Genomic DNA, 22040 nt, shown 5'->3' with positions numbered 1-22040 from the left:
AGATCTGTTCCGTCACACTGCTGATAACATAATGATTAATTAAACATGTTAGATGTTTTGGGCAAATCCTGCTTATTCAGATCATGAATATAGCCTGTGATTGTGAAAAAAGGTACAGAGTGTATAGTAGTCTGTTAATGAGCTGATGAGGCGTACAGTGCTCTCTCCAGCTGGGGTCGCCTTGTGAAGGGGAGCCACAGAGTTCTCAAGCAGCTGTTTCAGTCCTTGAACAAACTTGTGACAAAAACCTAGAGCTTTTCAGGAGGACCAGACATCTGTTTGTCTGAACCACGGTGTTAAGCCAGAGAGAAGCCAACGGTAAGCTAGTGCAGAGTCTGACAGATTGACACCATCTGAAGATAAGTCCAGTGTTAACGACGAGGCTCTTTGGAGACAGTAAGACAGGGAAATGCATGTATTTACAGCACAGAGAGAGAGAGTGGATGGTTCAGAAGTGCTTAACTGCTGTGTGCTGTTGTGAGAACAAATAATAATATGGGGGAAAGTAAAGGTGCTACATGAATAAATAATCGCTACAGTCATTTTGAAATGTCAACAGCCTCACACCCTCCTCAGCCACCGTGTGACACGCATATCTAAGAGGGATGGAAAAGTTTCCTGCGAGCAGAAAGAGGATGCCAATTCTAACTCGATATAAATGACTGAGTGTCTATCATCTCCGCCAATGAACAGGATAATCAACGTTCAGAATAACGCTGCAGGTTTGAGATTCAAGATAAAAATAGATGCAAAATATCAACAAATGTTAATGAGGTGCTGCTGTGAGTCAGGAGGGGGGTTGTTCCTGTGTGACTGTAGATGACTCATGTTATCTCTTCAAAATGATTCAGTCCTCATACACCTTGATCTGATGGAGCTAGCTGAAAACTGGCAAGGCACCGGACATCAGAGCGTCTCACACTTCTCCTCTGCTCATTAATATTACATCGTCTAGCAACTACAGGTATCCGTTTAAAGCAGCCAGCAGCTGGAACATACCGGCGATCCAAAAGGTGCCGTCTGAGATAACGCGAATGATCAGCTCAACATCTGGGGAGGAGGGATTATTAGTTTGTATTATTTTGGATGTATTTTTTCAACAACTTGCACATACAGTACTTGTACATTTGCATATATGGAGGAGTACGAACGGCGATAGAAAACACAGAAATCAAAGCAGTCTAAATGATTTCCTCCATCTTCCGGGCGTTGGCGTCGTCCGCTTAGGGGATAAATAGTTTTTAAAAAATGGAAATAAACAGCTACAGATGATAGCTTCGCCCTCCACCTGTGTTATATACTGTAGCTGTGTCACGTCTCTTGAAGCAGCTCGTTCACCCAGGTGATTCTGTGGTTACGTAACAGTCTTCGGATGAGTGATTTTTATTGTCGTTTTCAGTCAAGAAATAATATTTAACTGTCTTCTAATTACTAGCAGTAGGTTTTATACCTCGTGTGCACTACTGCTATAGCCTACACATTTAGTTTAGTTTCTTACCGCCACATTTAACAACCCTGACTGATTTTCAGAAAGAAAAAAAGACAAGAAAATGTCCAAAAAAAGCGAAATAGTTTGTCTCATACAACATATGAGACAAAATAAATCTAATATTTTGTCAGTTTGACCCAGAACAACAATGAGCCAGCTGATGAGCAAACATCATGTAAGCCAGGCATGTCCAATGTGCCTGAAGGTTTTTGCTCCAACCAATCAAAAGCACATCGGAGTCCACCAATCAACTCTCTGAAGACTTAAGATCAGTTGATTAAATGAGTGGAGCCAGGTGTGCTGCTGCCTGCAGCCACATGGACACGCCTGATGGAAGTGATGGTACATTACTTTGACTGATAACAGAGAGTCCTCTATACCTCTGCACAGATTAGACAAATAAAGCACATTGTCATTTGTCCTCTCAGGCGTTGGGAAGCTATACAGGATTGGATAGGTTTACTGGATACTTGCTGGCTCACACTGTATTTATGTGCGGCATACTGTCCGTTAAGATTACACAGCTGGAGAGAGAATATTGGCAAATTTAGGGGTGTAAAACATAACCCATTCAACTGCTGCTATTCTAAATGTTTTATGTAATTTGCCTCGACTTGGCATTTCATTTAAAGTCTCCTTTTTTTTTAATGCATGAGTAAATATATGATCTGTTTGAAATCACACAGTTTTCAATGCATTTACCAACATGTGCAAAAAGTGGTGTTCCTAGTAGAATTCAGGAAGATTACGAGTTATAATCTGGTGTACCGTATGCACGAACACACTGAGAGAGAAATTTAAGAACATAATGGTAAAAACAAATGTTTAAAACTTTTCCCATCCCCAGACATTTCCCCTACTAGAAACTACACACCCACACACACACACACACACCCGCCCACGTTCAAACGCTGCCTGACATCTTTCCTCGAGGAAGTTCGGAGTCCATAAAAGAAAAGAATGCATCACGCCTCCTCTTCACACAAATGCAAATTCAGAAACGCGCACGCGAAGATCGTCTCATCTTATTTACACACGGCTAAACGAAAAATGAATGGAGGTGGGATTAGTTGTGCTTTTGCCTCTCCGGGGCGATAAACACATGTATATTTATAACCCCTGCCATAACCACACCAGAGGGAACCATTCACCCTAACAATGATGACAGTGTAAAATGCTGCAAGAGCTGGCACGGTGCGATAATCAGCTTTACCAACCTGTACATATATATATGCACACATAACGTCTTATAGGAAGTTAGGTTGTTCTACCACCTGGGTGTACACTAATTAGAAAAACGAGGCGGTATTTCATCCTCTAACCAGCTGCAGCAAGACGAGAGGGGGAATTTCACACCAAAACAACAACAAAGGGAGGCAATTATTCTCGGACTTTATGACTGAACCAGAAACAAAGCTGCTGAAGTGTTTTTTTGTTCTTTTTTTTCTCCCTTAAAATGCACAGGCACGAACGGACCTCAGTGTGCTAAATTACAAGGCTAAAGGTACATAGAAAAAGTGCTCATGACAGCAAAATGGTAGCCTACAATTCTTTACACAGAGCAAGGACTGTAACATTTGTCCTTCGTGTTGATGGGATTTCATCACAGCCAGTATCAGTCATAATGTCCAATTATTTGATGATATTGATTTAACCCTTTCATAGTGCTCACAGTCAAATTTGACCCATTTATACATTTGAGAGCTGTATAAACACCATATACACATTTCTTTTAGCCGGACTTTTCCTAATGTGACCCACAGTATACACATTTTTATATATAGCAAAAGTACAAATTTGACCTGTGTTTATTTAAAAAATTCAAAAAATCAGCACTCAAACATGTTGTGTTCATCATATTCTATAAAATGTTCTCCTGGATCATAAAATAGTGATTGTAAATGTCATTTTTCTACAAGATTAATCAATCAAAACATGTATTAATGACTGATGGGGAGTTTATGAATATAAATTGGTTGTAAATTGAGACTAATTATGAGTCAGAATATGAACCATATGTAAGGGTTCATTTTCCCTTTCAGTTTTTCTGTAACTCCCTCTATACATTTTGTGACTTGATCCTCCTTTTTTTCCCAATTGCCAAAAATAAAAAATGTGGCTTTGCTCGAATATATCGATAATTCATCTCTACAAGTTATTTAATTTAAGTGTAGTATATTAAACCTAACCCTGATGCACAAAACATTGAGAAATAGCAATGCAACTCAATGTGTTATAAAGATCGCGCCATCGTCTCCACTCAAAAGCAGCGACGTGATCATTTCCTGCCTCGTCTCACGATTCTTGTTTGTAGAAAACCTCAAAACTCAGAGGAAAGGGGCGTTTGTTTCATTTTGCTCACTTGTCTGCTGGAAAGAAAAAGGTGCGGACGCCACGCTAACCACCGGGCAAAGCCACAAGGTTACGGCTTCACAGGGAGAGAGTTTATTCTGCTCACTTCGCCCTCTGGAGAGCTTCAGCATGTGAGGCACAAAGAAGAAGAAAAAAAGGAGGAGAGGGAGGTGAACGTTACTTTCCAGCAGTGTGATTACTATTTCCGCTCTTCCTCTCTCTGGCCTTTCCTCGGACAGATTAACATGGAACACACTGTGTATATTTTTCCCTCCCTCCCTCCCTCCCTCCCTCCCTCCCTCCCTCCCTCCCTCCCTCCCTCCCTCCCTCCCTCTCTCTCCATCCCTCCCATTCTCTCCATCCATCCCTCTCTCTCCACCCCTCTGGCTCTTTGCTTAATACCACATGACTTTTCCTGTGACTCGGCCAGCCAGTTGACCGCTGCTCAGGCCGCTCTCTGTCTGTGTGTGTTTACGTGTTGGCAACAAATAGTGAGTTAGCCTCTCCTCGGGGGGAGGGGGGGGGGGGGGGGGGGGGGGTCTCTGTAATGTCTGGTCTCGCTGATCTGTGCATCTCACACCACCTGTAGACGAGCCTGTCACGTTGTGGGGCTGCTGCAGCTTACATGCCTCAAGGCTGTGAGCATGCGTGCGTGCGTGTGTGTGTGTGTGTGTGTAAGGCAAGAACAAAGAGAACAAGCTGTATATGAGTAGATCTTCAAAGGTTTCTGCTTGAGTTTATTGATGGGTGGATGGGTCTGTGTGCACTTGTCTGTACTGTATGTGTTTGTTTATGAGACTTACATGAATTCACTGAATACTGCAGAATTAAAAGGCATTCAGAAAAATGAGTATTATTGTAGCTATTTGTCTTTTATATATGTATTTATCCACTATTTTCTCTCTCCTTTTTATTTGTATTTACATGTGTGAGATCACTCCCTCATCTTCCCTCCTTTACATGTACGCACACACTCTGTTCAAGTTATTTTAACTTCTATTTAAAGCAATCAGGATCCATTTAGTGTGTTTCCAGTACTGAGTGAGAGATGATGATGTGCTGTATTATGTACATGCTGAGACTCACAAGCCCTCCCTATCTCTCTCTCTCTATGTTCTGTTCTGTTGCCATGGCTACCACAGGCGGTTGCCAAGTGAAGAGGACAGCTCGGTGTCGAGTAGCAGCTCCGGGAAGCTGAACACAAGCAAGAGCTCCTCAGCCCGAAGGACGGCGACCGGCAGCAGCGGCAAGAACGGCAAAGAGGATCTGCACAAGAGGAGCACCAACGGTGAGGAGGAGGAGGAGGAGGAGGAGGAGGAGGAGATGGAAGGAAAGATAGAGGGAGGAAGAGAGAGGTTTAAGCGGATAATGGATAGATGGATGGAGAAAAGAAGGAAAAGCTGCCACTCCTTATGTTTGTGCCCACTACAGTCTGTCATTGCTAATAAAACAGTGATCACTGAACACACACACACACACACACACACTAACCTAACTCATGCATACACATGTGTGTCACACACACATTCAGATACAACGATATGTTGCCCGAAGGATAATTAACATGAACTCATGAAGTGTACATAAATTAAAAGAATGAACTCACTCATGCGAGCAGTGACTCAGTCCGTTTCTGTATCATGTAACGACAGTGACGACACACATAATCACGTGTCATTTTACTCGTACACACACACACACACACACACACACACACACATAGTGGATAGCGCCGTTCACTGAATCATAAGAAACATTTCAGGTGTTTGCGTCTCACTTTCTCTTTACAGTATTTCAGGCGTTTTAAGTCGACCCGCCTCATTTCGGAACGCAAAGCTCAAATCTCTGCATGGAGATAAAAGCCAAGCGGTTGTGGCAGCGCAGGTTCTCTCAACGTTGCATCAAGTTACTTTTTTTTTTTTTGAGTAGAATCGCAGAGGAAAGACAGGAAACGTGGGTGGAGGGAGTTGTGACAGCCCAACTGTCGCATTAGGTGTTATTCAAATCCATATAAACCAATAGCATATGATCATGCATTACAATAATGAGTCATTGTGTGCAGCTGTTTGGGAAACTCTTATTGCCAAATGAGCACTGTTTCACTGGATCTCTACAAATAGTTTTATAAGTTATAATTAAAGACTTTATAAATGAGTAATAAACCATTGATGAGGACAACTATTAGATTGCCAGGTTGTTTAAAAAATCTCTGCCATCTTTTAGTCAGTACTTTAATTCATTTGAGAAACAGCATGTTAATAACTAATTAATAATAGATCTTGCGAGAGCAGTAGTAAATGATTCATTAAGCATTAATAAAGCCGGAGTGTTAATCTTATGAAACCCTTTATTTAAGACAGCACAGGGTCTTTTTCACAGGATACTGGATTCATGTGTTCAAGGGGAAAGAATACAACATTTATTTTATAACATTATGTGTGTCTTTTTATAGTTTCACTTATGATGTGATTGGACTCTTGTGGATGATGGTAGAGGGATTTAAAAGGATTTCTATTTTTATCTTTTTTTTAATTATCACTCCTCTTCTTCTTCTTCTTCCTTTTTCTCATCCAAAAACAAGGTGCCATTTATACTTTGTGCACCATCACATCAAAAGAAGAAAAAAAAAGTACAGATATGATTTGCATCTTTGCCATTTTTGTGACATTCAGTCGGACATACTGTACTTGAGTATTGGAAACACGGGGAGGCAAGGTTTCTGAGTTCTGTTTTGGAAGATAGTGAAAAAAAACAAGTCTCACTGAAATGATTTACTATGGCTGACAGAAAATGCAGAACCCGTCCGGTCAATGTGCCGCATGTATACTTTATGATCCTGTTCATATGTAGATACAGATCATTATACTCTCAGATTAAAGCTACACGTGCTTTGATGTACAGTAACAGCGGCGAGCGGTGTCAGTAAATCGTGCCGCATTCCTCGATACGACTTGTTGAACAGATAACCAGCCAGATCTTCCAGCTACGCACACTCACAATCGGCTGCGTAAACATCGCTCTGATCGCTGATAACGCAGCAAACCTCGCTTCTGTTCACTGATATTCTAGGACGCTATGATGTTCAATCTTTTCCCCCTTTTTTTTGCATCAGCAAGCCATCGTTCACTGTAATTTGTTTGATTTATAGTGTTTATGCAAGCGAATGAATGAATACCCCGGAGGAGACGAGGAGAGGAGAGGATGAGTAATTATTTCATTTTCCACACTACTTTTTACAGAGAGTCAGAGATGGACAGAAGTGGGGGGGGGGGGGGGGGGGGGGGGGGGAATAAGTGAAGGAAGGAAAACAGACTTTATACTGTTAAAGATAATCAAAATGAATACGAGTCTAAATCCAGTAAACAAGAAGAATAGATGTGCAATTCAGAGAAAAAGAAGGATTGCACACAGACAAAAAAGATGGGAAAAAAATCATCACAAGAATAAAATACAGACAAAAAATATGAAAAAAAGAAATGATAACAAGAAAAAACTAGGCACAAGATTGAAAAAGAATAATCACAAGAATAAAATACAGACAAAAAAGATGGAAAAAGAATATTAACAGAAGAATCACAATAATGAAATACATACAACAAAACATATGGGGGGGAAAAGAAATAATCACAAGAAAAAAAGAAGAAAAAAAGGTGGGGAAAAAAAGAAATAATAACAGAAATAATCACACGAATAAAACATTACAGACAGGGGGAGGCCAGAAAAAAAGCTTTTTCCTGTTAGCAGATTTAAATACATTTCCAACAGCTCAGTAACAGAACATGACGAGTAATACCTACAGATGCAGAGGTGCTGCCTTTCACCCAGCTGTGTCAGGTGCTCCGTTTGCCCTTTCACTTTAAACCTGATGGCATGTTGAAGTCTCTGCTGTGTAATTTCAGGGTAAGGCTGGAGTGATTTTTGTATCGCCTGAGTAACTCCTCTCTACCTCAGCTCACATGGATAAAACAAGGTCAGGCATGTTGACAAAAAGCAAATGTACCCAAATCGACCGTGTGCACCCTTCACACCTAATGTCAGACATGGTAATATGCAACACTGAGTATTATATTTCTATTTATCAGATACATAGCATAGATATTATATTTGAGATTTGAATTGACAGCAGGACAGGAAAACCGAGGAGCAACACACTCACACATGTCACCAGTTGTAACAGACATCACACTTCCTATGTTCCTGCTGTGTGTGACATCACAGGTGGAAATAGGTTCAAATTGAATCAGGAGGTGTGTGTGTGTGTGTGTGTGTGTGTGTGTGTGTGTGTGTGTGTGTGTGTGTGTGTGTGTGTGTGTGTGTGTGTGTGTGTGTGTGTGTGTGTGTGTGTGTGTGTGTGGCTGAGGGTATTCTCTAGTTCAGGTAGTTTCTTTGTTACATTGAGAGTCTCTTTAATCATAAGTGTGGTTCCGCTGCTATCAGATTGACTTAATGATGCTCTAATATTTTTTATATTAACAACACCCTTACTAACAAAAGTGGCTGTAATTGTATTATTATTGAAAAGATATAGTGAGTATAATATAATATAGTCTCTATTACTCACCTTCTTGAAGCTGAATTACACCAGCTTGTATCACGAGGAGAAGTGTGTGTGTGTGGGGATGAAAGAAAAGGAGGATAACATGCAACAGTGATCCTGGTATAGATCAAATTGACTCACAGATCAATCAGCTTCCTCAGATCAATCCTTGGCCCTTTTATGTGCAGTGAAAGATACTGGTCTTTCTCTCATTTGCAAGATTAAAAAACATATTTTTTCTGCGCTCTCTACATAATTAGTTGAGAAGAATTTTTTAAAATCCTTTTCTCACCATTCACCTGCTTCACACTACCTGAATAAATGACCCGAGAGAGTAGCACAGCTGTAGAGCTTTGAGCTACACGCTAACATCAGCATGTTAACAAGCTCACAATAACAACTATAACATACTGATGATTATCAAGTAATGTGTATAATGGTAACCATATGAATTCAGCATGCTAATTAGAACTAAGCATTAAATACAGCAGGGGCTGATGGGGGGAAAAATCATCATAATGGGAATATGAATGTCTGTATGTATGTCTGAGCTGCTGGTGGTGCTAAATGAAATTCCAAAGAATCGCCAAAGTCAGTAAGGTTTAACCCTCTGGGGAACATGAATGTCTGTACAAACATTTCATGGCAGTCCATCTTACAGTTCTTGAAATATTTCAGTCCAGATCCAGGCGATGGACTGAGTGAGCAATATTGTCATCCTTACAGCCGTGACTAAAAAACTCATCTCCATACTTGCAAGCAATGACTAGATCACAGCAGACATAAAGCAGTAAACAGCCGACGCAAAGTCAACAAGCAGATTGTAATTGAGTCACAGTGCTTATTTCCCTCTGTACGGAAAATGCTAATAAAAAATGCCCCTCAGTAACAGTTGCTCTAAAAAGTTTTTTTTTAAATTCCAATAATGTAAACATGTATTTTGTAGCAATGAAATGAAGCCGCATAATCAGATGATAAAACAGTGTGTTATATTCCAAAACCAGGAAAAAAAACTTGACTTGGAAAAGAAAGGAAGGGGGAAAAAAACTTGACATGTTTGATTATACAATGTAAAACATGACAACCCTTTCACAACAGCATCCTGCGTTCAAAGTGCACTTTATCTACATGTTGTGTCGTGGTCTCCAGTGTAGTTCACAGCCTCTGCTAGCCCGTGACGCCACTTGTCCCGACCTTAACTGTCACACTCTGATAATCGGTGCAGGAAGAGCAACAAATAAAAGCTGGGCTGAGCTGCAGCCGGGATGAATGGTGACAGTGTGGGTTTGGAGCTGGGTTAATGGCAGACTGTTGTAGCCCTACAATGAAGCAGACTGCCATATGATGTCAGTCAGGCGGTGAGTCACAGCGGACTCAGTACAACACAACACTGTCCATCTGCTGCTCCCCGCAAGAACATACACATAAATACAGATATACCTCAGGAAGCAGACGACACACTTTAAAACACAGCCCATTCTCATCAGGACAAACAACATTAAAAACTGCACACAGTTGTTGCTTTTTTTTCTTTTTTCTTTTTTCTTTTTTTTTGGAAATCCTGAGGCCTAAACATACATAAACACTATATCTAATGTACTAGCTCTTTAATCTAAATGTGTAAAGTTGCCATGACAACAAGTGGATCTTACAGTGGAGACAAAATGAGACAAATTCATCATCATTTTTCCATGTGTACAGTGCAGTCAGGCCAAGGTTAACATAGAAAACAACATAACAAACACAACAAAAGCCAAAAAGATGACTTAAATGAAAGAGAACAGATGTTTGTTAGATACCCACTCTTAATAATGTACCTACGCTATATAGGCCTTTTTCACAGAAGACCTTTTGACTCATCACAGTTAGAAAAAGCATAAATGAAAGATGGCTGGACTGCCATGATGAACCAGGACACTTCAATAGCACAGAACCATCATTCAAGATATTAGCAACACCTGTGTTTTTTCATATTTTCTGTTGCCAGATACTATGCAACACTGCTATTTCTTGTCAGTTTTGGGTACGTCACATTTTTTGACACACTGTACTATAACTACATATTTCAGTTTGCACCAAACAAAAGTATTCAAGGTTAATATTTCTACTAACTGTAGAGCTGGATTATCATCAGAGGAAAAAAATGTGTTAGTTTCCTGAGGGGCTCAGTATGTTGTCCTTGCAATGTGTTGTCCTCATCAAATGTAGACAGGTAGATAATAGTGTGAAATACTCCACAAAACCTGTAGCTTCCAAACTAAAACTGTAATAAAACCACTGAAAAAACCGCAGAAGTCAAACTAATACATATTGACACCATGCAATATAAGGATCCAACTTTTACAATCAAAATACTGAGTCACATCACAAGCAATAATTAGGAGCTATGCTATTCTAGCTATCAGTAAAGTCAAATTAAAGCTAGATTTCCATCTTAACAAATACAGTAACTGTAGTGTGCGCTTTACAACTAAATTGGGGTCTATGTGGTTTAGTCAAATTTAAAGGGGTTAAAATTTGAAAATAAATGTATGAACACATTCTTTTTTTGTTGACCCAGCAAATTTCTGCTTTTAATCCATTTTGAGAGAATATATTAGAGGGTTATGGCAAAAAATGTCTAAGAGGTGTAACCAGACAAACTTTGTACCAAATAATTGAACTCTACATTTTCAATAAAACACCATATCAACTAGTTTGGCATGATCTTACATCATAACTTTAAAAAAAAAAAAAATCATAAGTAATAATTTGTATAAGAACACTTAAATACACTGTAGGTGGATAAAATATGTAATATATTTGACATTTTCAGGAGCATTCAGTCTTACTTTTAGTAAAAACAAATGGTGCAAATATCATTTCAAATGACAGATAGTTGAACAGGTGCTTACAGTATGAGAATACTGATACCATCATGTCTGTCCATTCAATATAAAGCTACAGCATAAAGATAGTGACAGGATAAAACCACAACTTGTCATTCTTTTACATTAGACTATATTATACTTCAGAGGTGCTGGTCAAGAGTTTTTTTCAACCTTTTAAACACTACCAACCTTGCTGTTTCCCTCTGTCTCCAGTCTTTAAGCCAAGTTATGCTAAGTAACTGCTGGCTGTAGTCTTTTGTGCCTAAGTCAGATATGAGAGTGGTATTAAATTTCTCATTTGGCTGTCAGGGGGAAAAGTGTGATTTCCAAAAATGTCAAACTATTCCCTTAACGCTGAGGGAAATTCCCTGCGCTTATACTGCTGCGAAATTTCCAATTTGAAAAGTTCTACCAAAGGGATTCTTCTGTGAAATAATGTGGGAATTGGTAGAATTTGTGATAATTCATTCAACATCACAGAAAGACTGTCTGACTCATGCTAACGTACTTGTCTCCTTCTTCTTCTTCTTCTTCTTCTTCTTCTCCCCAGATCCGTATGAAGAACATACCGGCTCCCTGCGTCTCATCACCATTAAACCCATGACTGCCCAGCCAACCTACTCTTACCCGTCATCCTCCTCCCACAGCCAAGACTCTGTGGTAGTCAATGGGGAGGTGCGTCTGCATACACACACATGTATATACTGTATGATGTACACACACGCACACACACCTCCAAGGCTTCATTGCTCTCTACTGTGAGGTGAGTCTTGACAGTATAGGGCAGTGCAGAAACTAGAGCAGTGTCATCATGAGTCACAAACACACACACATACAGTACAAAAACATTTGGTAGTGATGCGGTGTGTCAGATAGTTTCCAGTCGCAGTGTTTGTGTTGCTTTCGGAGCTCTGTTGTTGCTTCATGTTACATTCTTCAGTCTCTCTCTGTACTGTAGCATTATCCTAATATCTCTTCTGGGACACGCTACGCTGTTACTGCATTCAGCTGTTATTGCTGCAAACACTATGCCTCCTCTCTAATCTCTCACCCCTCTCGTCACTTCTCCTCCCACCCAGCCTGTCACCCCTCACTCTTTATCCTCCCTTTTTTCCACCCCGACCTCTCCACAGCGATACACAAGCCGATGATAAATTATCTCTCTGTCTATTAGCATCGGATCAGAAAACCAGCCTTAGGGGGGTCTCCAGTTTCCCCTGTTCATCTGCAATTGATTGATGTACATTAGCAGTAAAATATCATGTTTAGGGCGTGACACATTCTCTGATTATCGGGCTGGGGGGAATGTTTGTTAAAACTCATCGATCTGTCTAGAAATACAGCAGAATGTCAGTTCAGTCATAAAGAATGAACACAGAACCCAACTGGTTAACTCTTTAGGTTTAAGTTTATGGAGCCAGTACTTGAATTCAACACTTAATGTATCATTTGAAGGCAAACCATGGAGGGCTGAAACAGAAGTCAGACATCGAGCACTACAGGAACAAATTGCGTCAGAAGGCTCGGAGGAAGGGCTACGGAGAGTTCTCGCTGTCCGAGACAGGAAGCCACGGTTACAGTCACCGTGATACCCGCCACAGTCGGCACGACAACGGGGTCAAGGAGCCGATGACCGCCGAGGAGAAGAGGGCCTCCTTCGCAGGGTGTCATAAGAGGTATGGAGTAGTTAAATGTTAGTACATCTAAAGGCATCATCCAAAATATATAAATGCCCCTTTAATCGTCTGCAGATGGCTCAACAAATTAAAAGAATCAACCACAAAAAATACTTTCAGATGTTTGCCGGCATGGGATGAAATTTCTCTAAATGTGTGCTGACAGTTGCTGACAGTGTAAAATGATTTGTAAACTTCACCATCAAAACTGAATCCTATTTAATTATTGAGATATGAAATGATTCTATTTCATCATTTTTTTAAAGCAGTAATCTATTAAAGTGCTTTTCAATTGACTGGCATCCTTAAGCAGAGCCAAATATCTTATGGTGCAGTTTTTGAATTTATGTTTTTTTCTTGTCTAATCAATAATCATTAAAGTCAAATCTAATTGTCCATCAGGAAGTATGGATCTACTGTAGATTTGTAGTTGAGGAGCATAGTTGCTAAGCAACACGTAAGGAGTGAGTGACTGGTGAATATTGATTTTTGGTCAGCGCATTAATATTTTACAATTCATACAGATATTTGTGTGTTTTGCTTCTTTTTATAAACTGATTTAACACCGTTGACGCCACATACTGGCTCCTGAATCCAATCAAAATCATATCATGGTAGATTTTGTGATATCAGCAAACATGGAATCATCGTCCATTGAATCCATATAATCGTGAAGAAACTTGTGATTTACACCCCTACCATGAACCTTAAATTCCTCAAAATCAGACCAGTGTCTTACATGGTACCTCGCTGCATTCAGTGTGTTCAAAGGTGAACAACGAACACTTTGCTTCAAAAAATATAAATGAATAAAGTGTCCTTAAATTCAATAAGTGTGTCTGAAATGATTCACACTCTAATTGGAAAATGGATGATATTAATACTAACTCAACATTTCTACCAGATTTCAAATACTATTTAATTGAGTTAACTCAGTTGTTACATGTTAACTAAAACCCTAAAATTCATAAACCCCAAAATATGGAGGACGTAACTTCAAAAGTTGCTGCGGTTACAGTGTTTTTTTCCTCTCCATCTGTCCATCAGGTACTCCCACCCAAGGGAGCCCACCTATTGGAGCAGACAGTCTCTGAGCAGCCCCAGCCCAGTGGAGACAGAGATGGACCTGCTGGTGCTCAGAGAGAGATCGAGGAGGGGCATCCGCAACAACGGCTACGATGTGAGTGAATCGGAGGAGCATTAGAAGAGAAGAGCCACGTTAACTTAGTTTATAGTATTTTAAAACACTGAACCTGAAAGAAGAGAAATGACAGCGAGCTTTTTTTAAGATGATATTGAAAAAATGTCTGATATGAAGCAAATTGAACCAGGACCATGAACTAACTTAAGCTTTCCTGAGTAGAGTGAAGGATTCACGGTGGCAAAAAAACACCCTGCAGCAAGACCATGTAAAGCTGTGAAATATTTTGAAGCTGGATTCTGTAACAAACTGTAATACAGCAGCTCAGGTCCGACCTCTTACACAGGTGAGTCACGCAGAGCGGTGATGAAACCTCCCTTCGTCTTCTGAATGAGTCACATGACGGTTGTAGCAAAGTAAAGCTCTGCCAGCTTGTCAAAAATAATAAAATAATCTTCTGAGAGCATTTCTAACTTAAATCCTTACTTCCCCTCCTTTTTACCCGTGCTCGCTCCTTCCCATTCTCCGAGCTCACACCTAGAGGATTAACAAATTACCTTTGGATGAACTCTATAAACCTGCACCAAACTGAGAGATAATGAACCAGGTGGAAGAGGAGGGAAATGACAAAAAAAGATTAAAAGGAAGGAAAAGATGGAGGATGGAAGAAAGAGATATTAACAAGAAGAGGGTGATAGAGTGAGTGTGAGTGAAATCTCTTCACGCTGCTTCTCTGCTGCACCGCAGTAACAGCAGCCACCGTGCTACCTAGCTGAATGTCAATGACTGTGAATATGATTATAGCCTATTCATGGATTCAGATGGGTGACTTGATAGTGGTTAATAGCCTTGGATGCGCCAAACTGTTTGAAGCAGCACAAGTAGAACACTGGGTGTGTTTGTGCACGGGCATGTATTTGTGTGTGTGTGTGTGTGTGTGCACAGTACTGTAGGTATGCTGCATATCTTATCAGGCTGCTGTTCATGCATTATAATTCTTGCCATAAGCAACTTACAGCAGCGTGCCATGTAGTGCTGATTTGCCCTCTTTATTTTTGTGCATGTGTGCTGTTTTGGGTTGTGTGTGTGTGTGTGTGTGTGTGTGTGTGTGTGTGTGGGTATGAAGTGTATTACAGCTGGGTAAATATTTAATATGATCTTTTATCACATAACAAGGTTCTGTCAGGCAAACTAATGAGTCCAAGCTCATGTGTGAGAGATCTAAGACTTTTCAATAATTTCATGTTTTTCATACCATGTAATATATATCAGTATTGGAGCATTTTCAATAATACTGTAACATTCATTTCAGCCATATTACCTAGGTCAAAACTTACTGTATGTGTGCTCCAAGATTGTGGAGGAGCTAATTTGAAAGGAAAAAAATAGAATTTTTTGATTTGGAATAATTAAAAAATCTATTTACATATTTGTGATTAAGAAAAAAAACACATGTGGTACTTGTTGTCAATGATTACACACAGTGAAGGACATGTCCCTCAAACAAGCTGAGTCAGCTGTAACAGCTTATGCCACATGTTGAGAATTGTGTGAAAACGAGTTAACAAGCGAGCAGAGAAGTGATTTAATACATATCTACAATATCTACAGTATGATGCATTGTGAATGAATGAAACCCATATTGCCCAAAAAGCATAAAAAACATCATCAACCTTACATGACACACATAATACAGCATAAAACATAAACATCATAAAAAGCATTATTTTGGGAAATCGATAACAGACATCAAGTGTAAGTATAAGAAACATGAATGAATGGGAATGGTTAAAATATCCAGCTTTTGTTGCTTTAAGTGGTTGTATTGAAATGATGCAGAGAAGAACGGAACCAAAACTTCATTATGTCCCCTGTGAAAAAGAAAATGCATTTAAATGAATTTAAGCATTTGGAAATGTCATGATCATATTTGTAGAAGGAACTAACTGCTCCATCCCTCCATCGACACACTACTTATCTCGTCTCTGCAGGACAGATGTGAGACTGATTAGTTGGATTGGATAGATCCTGAAAGTTTGGACAGTTTTGAAACTTCTCTGTTCACTGATATAAATATATTGCTGATCTGAGATGGAACAAGTATTATTTCTACATCCTCTTTGCTTAATGAGTGGGTTGTTGAAAGCAGCCATCTCCTGCTTACTGACTCTTTTTGTGTGTGTGTGTATATGTGTGTGTGTGTGTGTGTGTGTGTGTGTGTGTGTGTGTGTGTGTGTGTGTGTGTGTGTATGTGTGTACTCCTCAGGGTGAACCAGAACCGTTTGAGGAGACCAACGTGGACCGTCTGATGAGCTCTCTGGGTTACGGAGGCGGATCTACTGGCACGGCGAACGGCAGCCTGGGGGTGAAGGCTCACCGCGGCTCGGACTCCTCCACACTCAGCTCTCAGCCGTCCATTGACGAGGTCCGCACACAGATGCATATGTTGCTAGGCAACGCCTTCAGCTTGGCACCCCCGGACCACGACCCACCCTCCCCACCAACCAAGTAAATTTATAGTTTTTGTTTTTTTTTCATTTTTGGCACAACTGCATGATTTACAGTATTGTGTAAGGGAAGAAAAGAGACAGAGGAGCTTAATGGTCGGTTTAAATTTGTACATTTCCAGAAAGTGAAGTATCTGTTTGATTATACTCTGCACAAAGACTGAACTCAAGAGAATAGAAACATTTAATATTGCTTTTGACCGTCCTCTCTCACCAGCAGCCACCACCATCACCACCACCATGCCCACAGCGCCTACAACCCGTCCCACACCAGCCACTACAGCGACGGGGTGACCAGCGCCCCGGGGACCATGAACCACCCCTGTGGAGGCAGGCAGAGGAGCGCAGGCTACGAGGACATGCATCAGTGTAGCCTGCCCAAACCGGTAAAGCACAAACATAAAAACATATAAGAGAACAAGAGAATAAGATAGTTTGGATTTATTATGATTATTATTAGTATTGTAATCAGTCTCAGAGATGTCTTCTTTCATCTCAGTTGAATGGAGGTGAATGCAGTTTTATGTCTGGTGTTCACAGCAGTGAAAAATGTCATTTAAAAAATTCAACAAAAACGTCTTCCTAATATATGATAGGCTTCACTGTCCATTAGCTGTGTTCAGTGGGACTATTTCTTCAGAGGATAGTAGCTCTAATAAAAACTCACAGAGAGATCAATGGAGGAAATACAGTAAGATAGATCTACATTGACATGATACGATTACTCATAAAGAAATATTAAAAGCAGGAAAAGGTAAAATATATACCTGTGGCAAGTACGCATTTTATATGATAGACTTTTTTGGGTCAAATCAAATCAGTTGGGTCTCTCCTTCACAATAGAAGCAGATTTAAGAATAAAGTCAGCTGTTTTTTTTGTATATTTCTCTCATTGTCAATAATTCCCATGAAAAGACCAAAACAAGATGATGATAGTCTATCCCTGAATTCTTCATGACTTCCTTATCCTGTGGCACCCGCTGATTACTACTGTGTTAAATCTTTAAAAAACCAGATCATAAATATATAATTTCATCTTTTCAAAAAAGGCTCGGTAATTTCCTAAAACAGCTGGGCCACTGTAGTTCTGTTACAAACATTACTCAAACAGGAAGAGATGGGACTATTTTTAGGAAAGAAGGATTACCGTTATACACATTTAGTGGTACAGCTAGTTTTTCCAACAACAGGACAGTGTATTTAGGATCGTCACAGTTGCCTTTAGATTTGGAAAAGTATAGATTGGTATTGTCAGTGTTGTACTTCAGTGTCTAATCAGGATTCACTTCATGTTACAGAAGCGTTTAGTAAACAAATCACAATGCCATGCTGTCATAACCACGCAGAGCAGAGTGGAAAATTGCTCTGTAGTGCCGATCAAAAACTAAAGCCTTTTTGCCAAGCCTGTGATAAACATTCAGAATTTGCATAATTAAGCAGTTATCTGTCGACTCCAAATTCACACCTTTACTTTGCTAAATTGTGAATGCACTCAAAAAGAGGATTCAAAAAGAGCATGGACATTGAGAAAAGCTTGTCAGTGTGTGTGTGTGTGTGTGTGTGTGTGTGTGTGTGTGTGTGTGTGTGTGTGTGTGTGTGTGTGTGTGTGTGTGTGTGTGTGTGTGTGTGTGTGTGTGTTGCCAACAGCGGAACGGCAAGGGAGAAGCTTTACAGAGATTAAAGGGAGTGAGGATTGAACACCCACCAGCAAATAAAGTTGCCTCATGCAGCTTCAGTCTTGTTTGTACTGCACTCTGATCAGACATCAGATTTTTTCTAAACCCTCTGTGTTTGTCAGGATCATTTTATTGTTGCTTCAAGGTTGTCTCGTACATCATATTATCCAGACGCTACTCTAATAGATTTCTAAAATCATATTTGTATGGCCTGCGCAGGGTTTCCGGTTCACCCAGCTTCCTGATATGGGAATCGGTTCTCCGCCGCCGCTGATCCCCTCAAGACCGGGACCACCGCCTGGGACCTCGCTACGACGGTACCACACATCAATAAGAAGAAAAAAAACATTAGAAAAGAAAAAGAGGAAAAAAAGCAGATAAAGTCAACTCATAAAAGCAAGGAACAGTGTGTACCCTCTGCAAAGGACTGAAGATACACTGTGATGTAAAAATGCTTCATTGTGTTGGAACATTTTATCCAGAGAACAAACTTAAAGGATATGTACACATATGGCATTTAAAAGCAATCCAGAAAGACTCCACAGCCAATCAAAACACAGCACCGGGGCAAAACACTGTATCAAATAAATAAATAAATAAATGTAGAGGACACAAGAGGAAATAGATACAGAATATTATACAGGCGTTTGAACCGATTGCCCTCCTCATCCGCCCTCTATTTCTGCCTCTCACTTCCCTCTCTCTAACTCTCTCTCTCTCTTAGGCTCATATGCTAGTCTGCATCATTTGGACCGAGCTGCTTCTTCTTCATTTAAATGCTGTTGCTGTGTGCACCGTGTTGCTGGGCACTTTAGCACTGCAGAGAGTGATTGACTGTTCTGCTGCTTTGGATTGCATAATAAAGGGGCATGTTCGCCATCTAGTGGGCAGACTGGGGAAAATAACCGCTGCAAGTAAACATGTTCACCCCCCCCCCCCTCTCTTCCCCTCAATGTGCTGCAGACTGACAGGGACAGCTATCTGCAGGAAAATGCAAGAACAGTAGCTGATTATTCATCTAATAAATTATAATGTCATTATTTAGGATTTCATTTAGATATGATTTAGCGGTTGAGAGAGACAGCTATGTTGCTTTTGTACTGCTCTAATTGCTGCTAATGTATTTTAGACTCAGGGTCAGGGGTGTGTGAGCATTACTCTTGCTTTAAAAGCAGAAATATAAAGTCATAATCAGCCAGCTCATCATACATCAACTCCTGTGTGCCTCCGGGGAAAGAAGGAGCGCAGCATTTTAAATCCTCTTTAGTATGCAACACAAGACATGACTGTGCACAATGCATTATGGTCCTGAACTCGGGCAATGACATCATCTGTCCTCTGGCCCCTTACTGTAGTGTAACATGTAAAACAGCCAGTGCTGCTACAGTGGAGAGGAGGAGGAGGCTGCACTGTAGAGGAGGGGGGGAAATTCTAGAGGGGGAGAAATGCTGAATTTATTTATTTTTATTGGCCTAAAATGTAAATGTAAATATACTGACTCTAAATATACTGGAATCAGCTTATAAAATACAGAAGTGTTGTAGAATTTTTATTAGTAGTGTTTTATTTAGTCATCATAACACAACAAACAGAAAGTACTTACAGTATACAATAACTATATAGATTCTAAATAACAGCATTAAGTAATTAATGCATGATGTTAATGACTTAAAAGGTAAATGTAAATGTAGGGTGCTAAAACTTCCCAATCACATTTTAGTTACAGTAATCATGGAGGATGGACAAAAAGCCTTTCACACCTCCGTATAACACATTGTGTTGTAATTATACAAAAACCCAAAAATCTCATTTATATGTGTGTACCTCCTCACCCTTCACAGTGGGAAAACACATCAAGTAATATTCTAATATTGTATTCCTCTAATAGGCATTAGTATGCTGTGCAGTTGCTGTGTGTGTTACAGACCTTGGCTTGAATATTTTTCATATAATTAGTCCATAATTTCTGTGTCTATGGGAATCTGCAATTATAAATTTTTTAAAAAGCCAAACATGAAGCAGGTCTGATGAGTACATGCTGGTCATTAGTTCTAACTATGTGGGTTTGATACTAAAGCAGATGGATTAGTTAATTGTTCTGCTGATAGAGTGCTTGTTTCCAGTGTAAACACTTCAACTACTTTTACATCTCACATTTCAGTTGCTATCACTGCTTTCAGGCCAACTAACACTTATTTTCAATTATTTACAGTTTGCATCTGGCACTATAATTTCATCTGAAATTTCACTTGCTTTCATCATTTATGCTTCAACTGCCAGTTCAACTCCTTTTATTTCTTACTTTTTAAATAACACTTCAGCTGCTTTCAGTGCTCTCTGTGCTTTCAGAGATTACACATCAAATGATATCAACTACTTTCAGCTCTTAGACTTTGAGTTTAAACACTCTTTTCGGTGCTTCTACTTCAATTGACACTTCAGCTCCTTTCAGTGCTTACATATAAACTGATGCTTAAACTTGAATTTGAATTTTTAAACCTTTTCAGAGATCACACATCAGCTGATTTCAACTGCTTTCCGTTCTTAATCTTTGAGTGTGAACACCGCTTTCAGTCCTTCAACTTCAATTGACACTTCAACTGCTTTGAGTGATTCATCATTTTCATGACATTTAACCCTGTTTGCATTGTTTGCTCCTGAGAGAACACTCAATTCTTCTTCAGCAAATGTGAACACTTCTTGTTGAAATTATGTTCTAGTTTTATTTTCTTGATTCATCCACCTGACTGCAGCAGAAAATTAGACATAATCAAATCTTTCCTCCTCACTTATAATAAAAATAAAAAAAACCTCAATCAAGTGTAACACATTTACACCTCTCCCCTCCCTAATGACCTCCTCTCCTCTTCATGGGGAGTCAGTTTAATGTGGCTGCTGACAGATACAATGCTAATTTGTGCTAATGCTGTCTGTTTACATTACAACGTGTGTCCCTCCTCTGCTCCCGACAGTTCCACTCCTGATGTTAGTCTGAAACCTCGTGTGTCAGAGGCCTCGGACCTGCAGGCCCAGCAGCACAACGGCGCCCCCTACCTGCCACTGTCTAGGACGCCATTCCCTGCTGTCACTGTCGACCAATCCATCGCCAACTACTCAGGTAAGACGCAGAGTTGTAGTGTGTTGAAGTGCAGAGGTCAAGATAGGAGCCAAATGTGGGCTGAATAAGTTTAATATATCTGTTATCACATTTCACAGGAAATCCAATAACAGCAGTGTACGCTATATCAGCCAACCGCCCGGGTTACTCAGACTACTTCGTCATGTCACCGCCATCTTCATACCGTAGCCCGTCCTGGATGTCCTACCCACCCGAGCAAGAGGACCTGCCGCGGCAGTGGAACGACACACCGGTGAGACGCATGCAGAACATACTGTACACAGCTTGTGTCGTTTAAAAGAGTACGAGCTGTCTCTGTGAGTGTGTTTATTCAGTGTGTGTGTGAAGCAGTTTCTTCATCTCTCCCCGCAGAACTCACGTCACCTTGAAACCATCTGCTGAAGTCGTCGGCCTGTGACACTGAGTGGAAACAGCCGATAGCTCGGTGGGTCAGCTCAGGACTGCATGTCTTAGTTATTGCAGCACATTTTCAAGCTTTTCATCTTATTTTTATTCATATTTGATCAAGAATAAAAAGTAAATACACGTAATTATCAATCAAAAACATTGAGTCTTTAAACATATTACTTTAAATCACCCTGAGAAGAATACTCCAGCAGTGTTAAGTTCATGGGGTTTTTTTGTTTGCTTTGGTGATTTCTATCTTGCTAGTG

At 40.1% G+C, this 22040-nt stretch overlaps 1 protein-coding gene across 1 annotated transcript in view; it reads left to right on the top strand.

Annotated features, from left to right (window-relative positions):
* kiaa1549la (KIAA1549-like a) overlaps positions 1–21768 on the top strand; it is a 98497-nt gene extending 76729 nt beyond the window's left edge. Inside the window, exons 14-23 of the mRNA XM_062421307.1 lie at positions 4984–5129; positions 11799–11923; positions 12704–12924; positions 13972–14104; positions 16332–16573; positions 16790–16958; positions 18468–18565; positions 21221–21366; positions 21465–21619; positions 21739–21768. Coding sequence (XP_062277291.1) covers positions 4984–5129; positions 11799–11923; positions 12704–12924; positions 13972–14104; positions 16332–16573; positions 16790–16958; positions 18468–18565; positions 21221–21366; positions 21465–21619; positions 21739–21768 — 1465 coding nt within the window. The remainder of the gene's footprint in view (positions 1–4983; positions 5130–11798; positions 11924–12703; positions 12925–13971; positions 14105–16331; positions 16574–16789; positions 16959–18467; positions 18566–21220; positions 21367–21464; positions 21620–21738) is intronic.
* Positions 21769–22040: the final 272 nt, after the last annotated feature.

Source organism: Scomber scombrus, chromosome 6 (assembly GCF_963691925.1).
Source record: "Scomber scombrus chromosome 6, fScoSco1.1, whole genome shotgun sequence".
Lineage (NCBI taxonomy): Eukaryota > Metazoa > Chordata > Actinopteri > Scombriformes > Scombridae > Scomber > Scomber scombrus.
The sequence above is the reverse complement of the archived record's forward strand: the minus strand, read 5'-3'. Positions and strand labels throughout refer to the sequence as shown.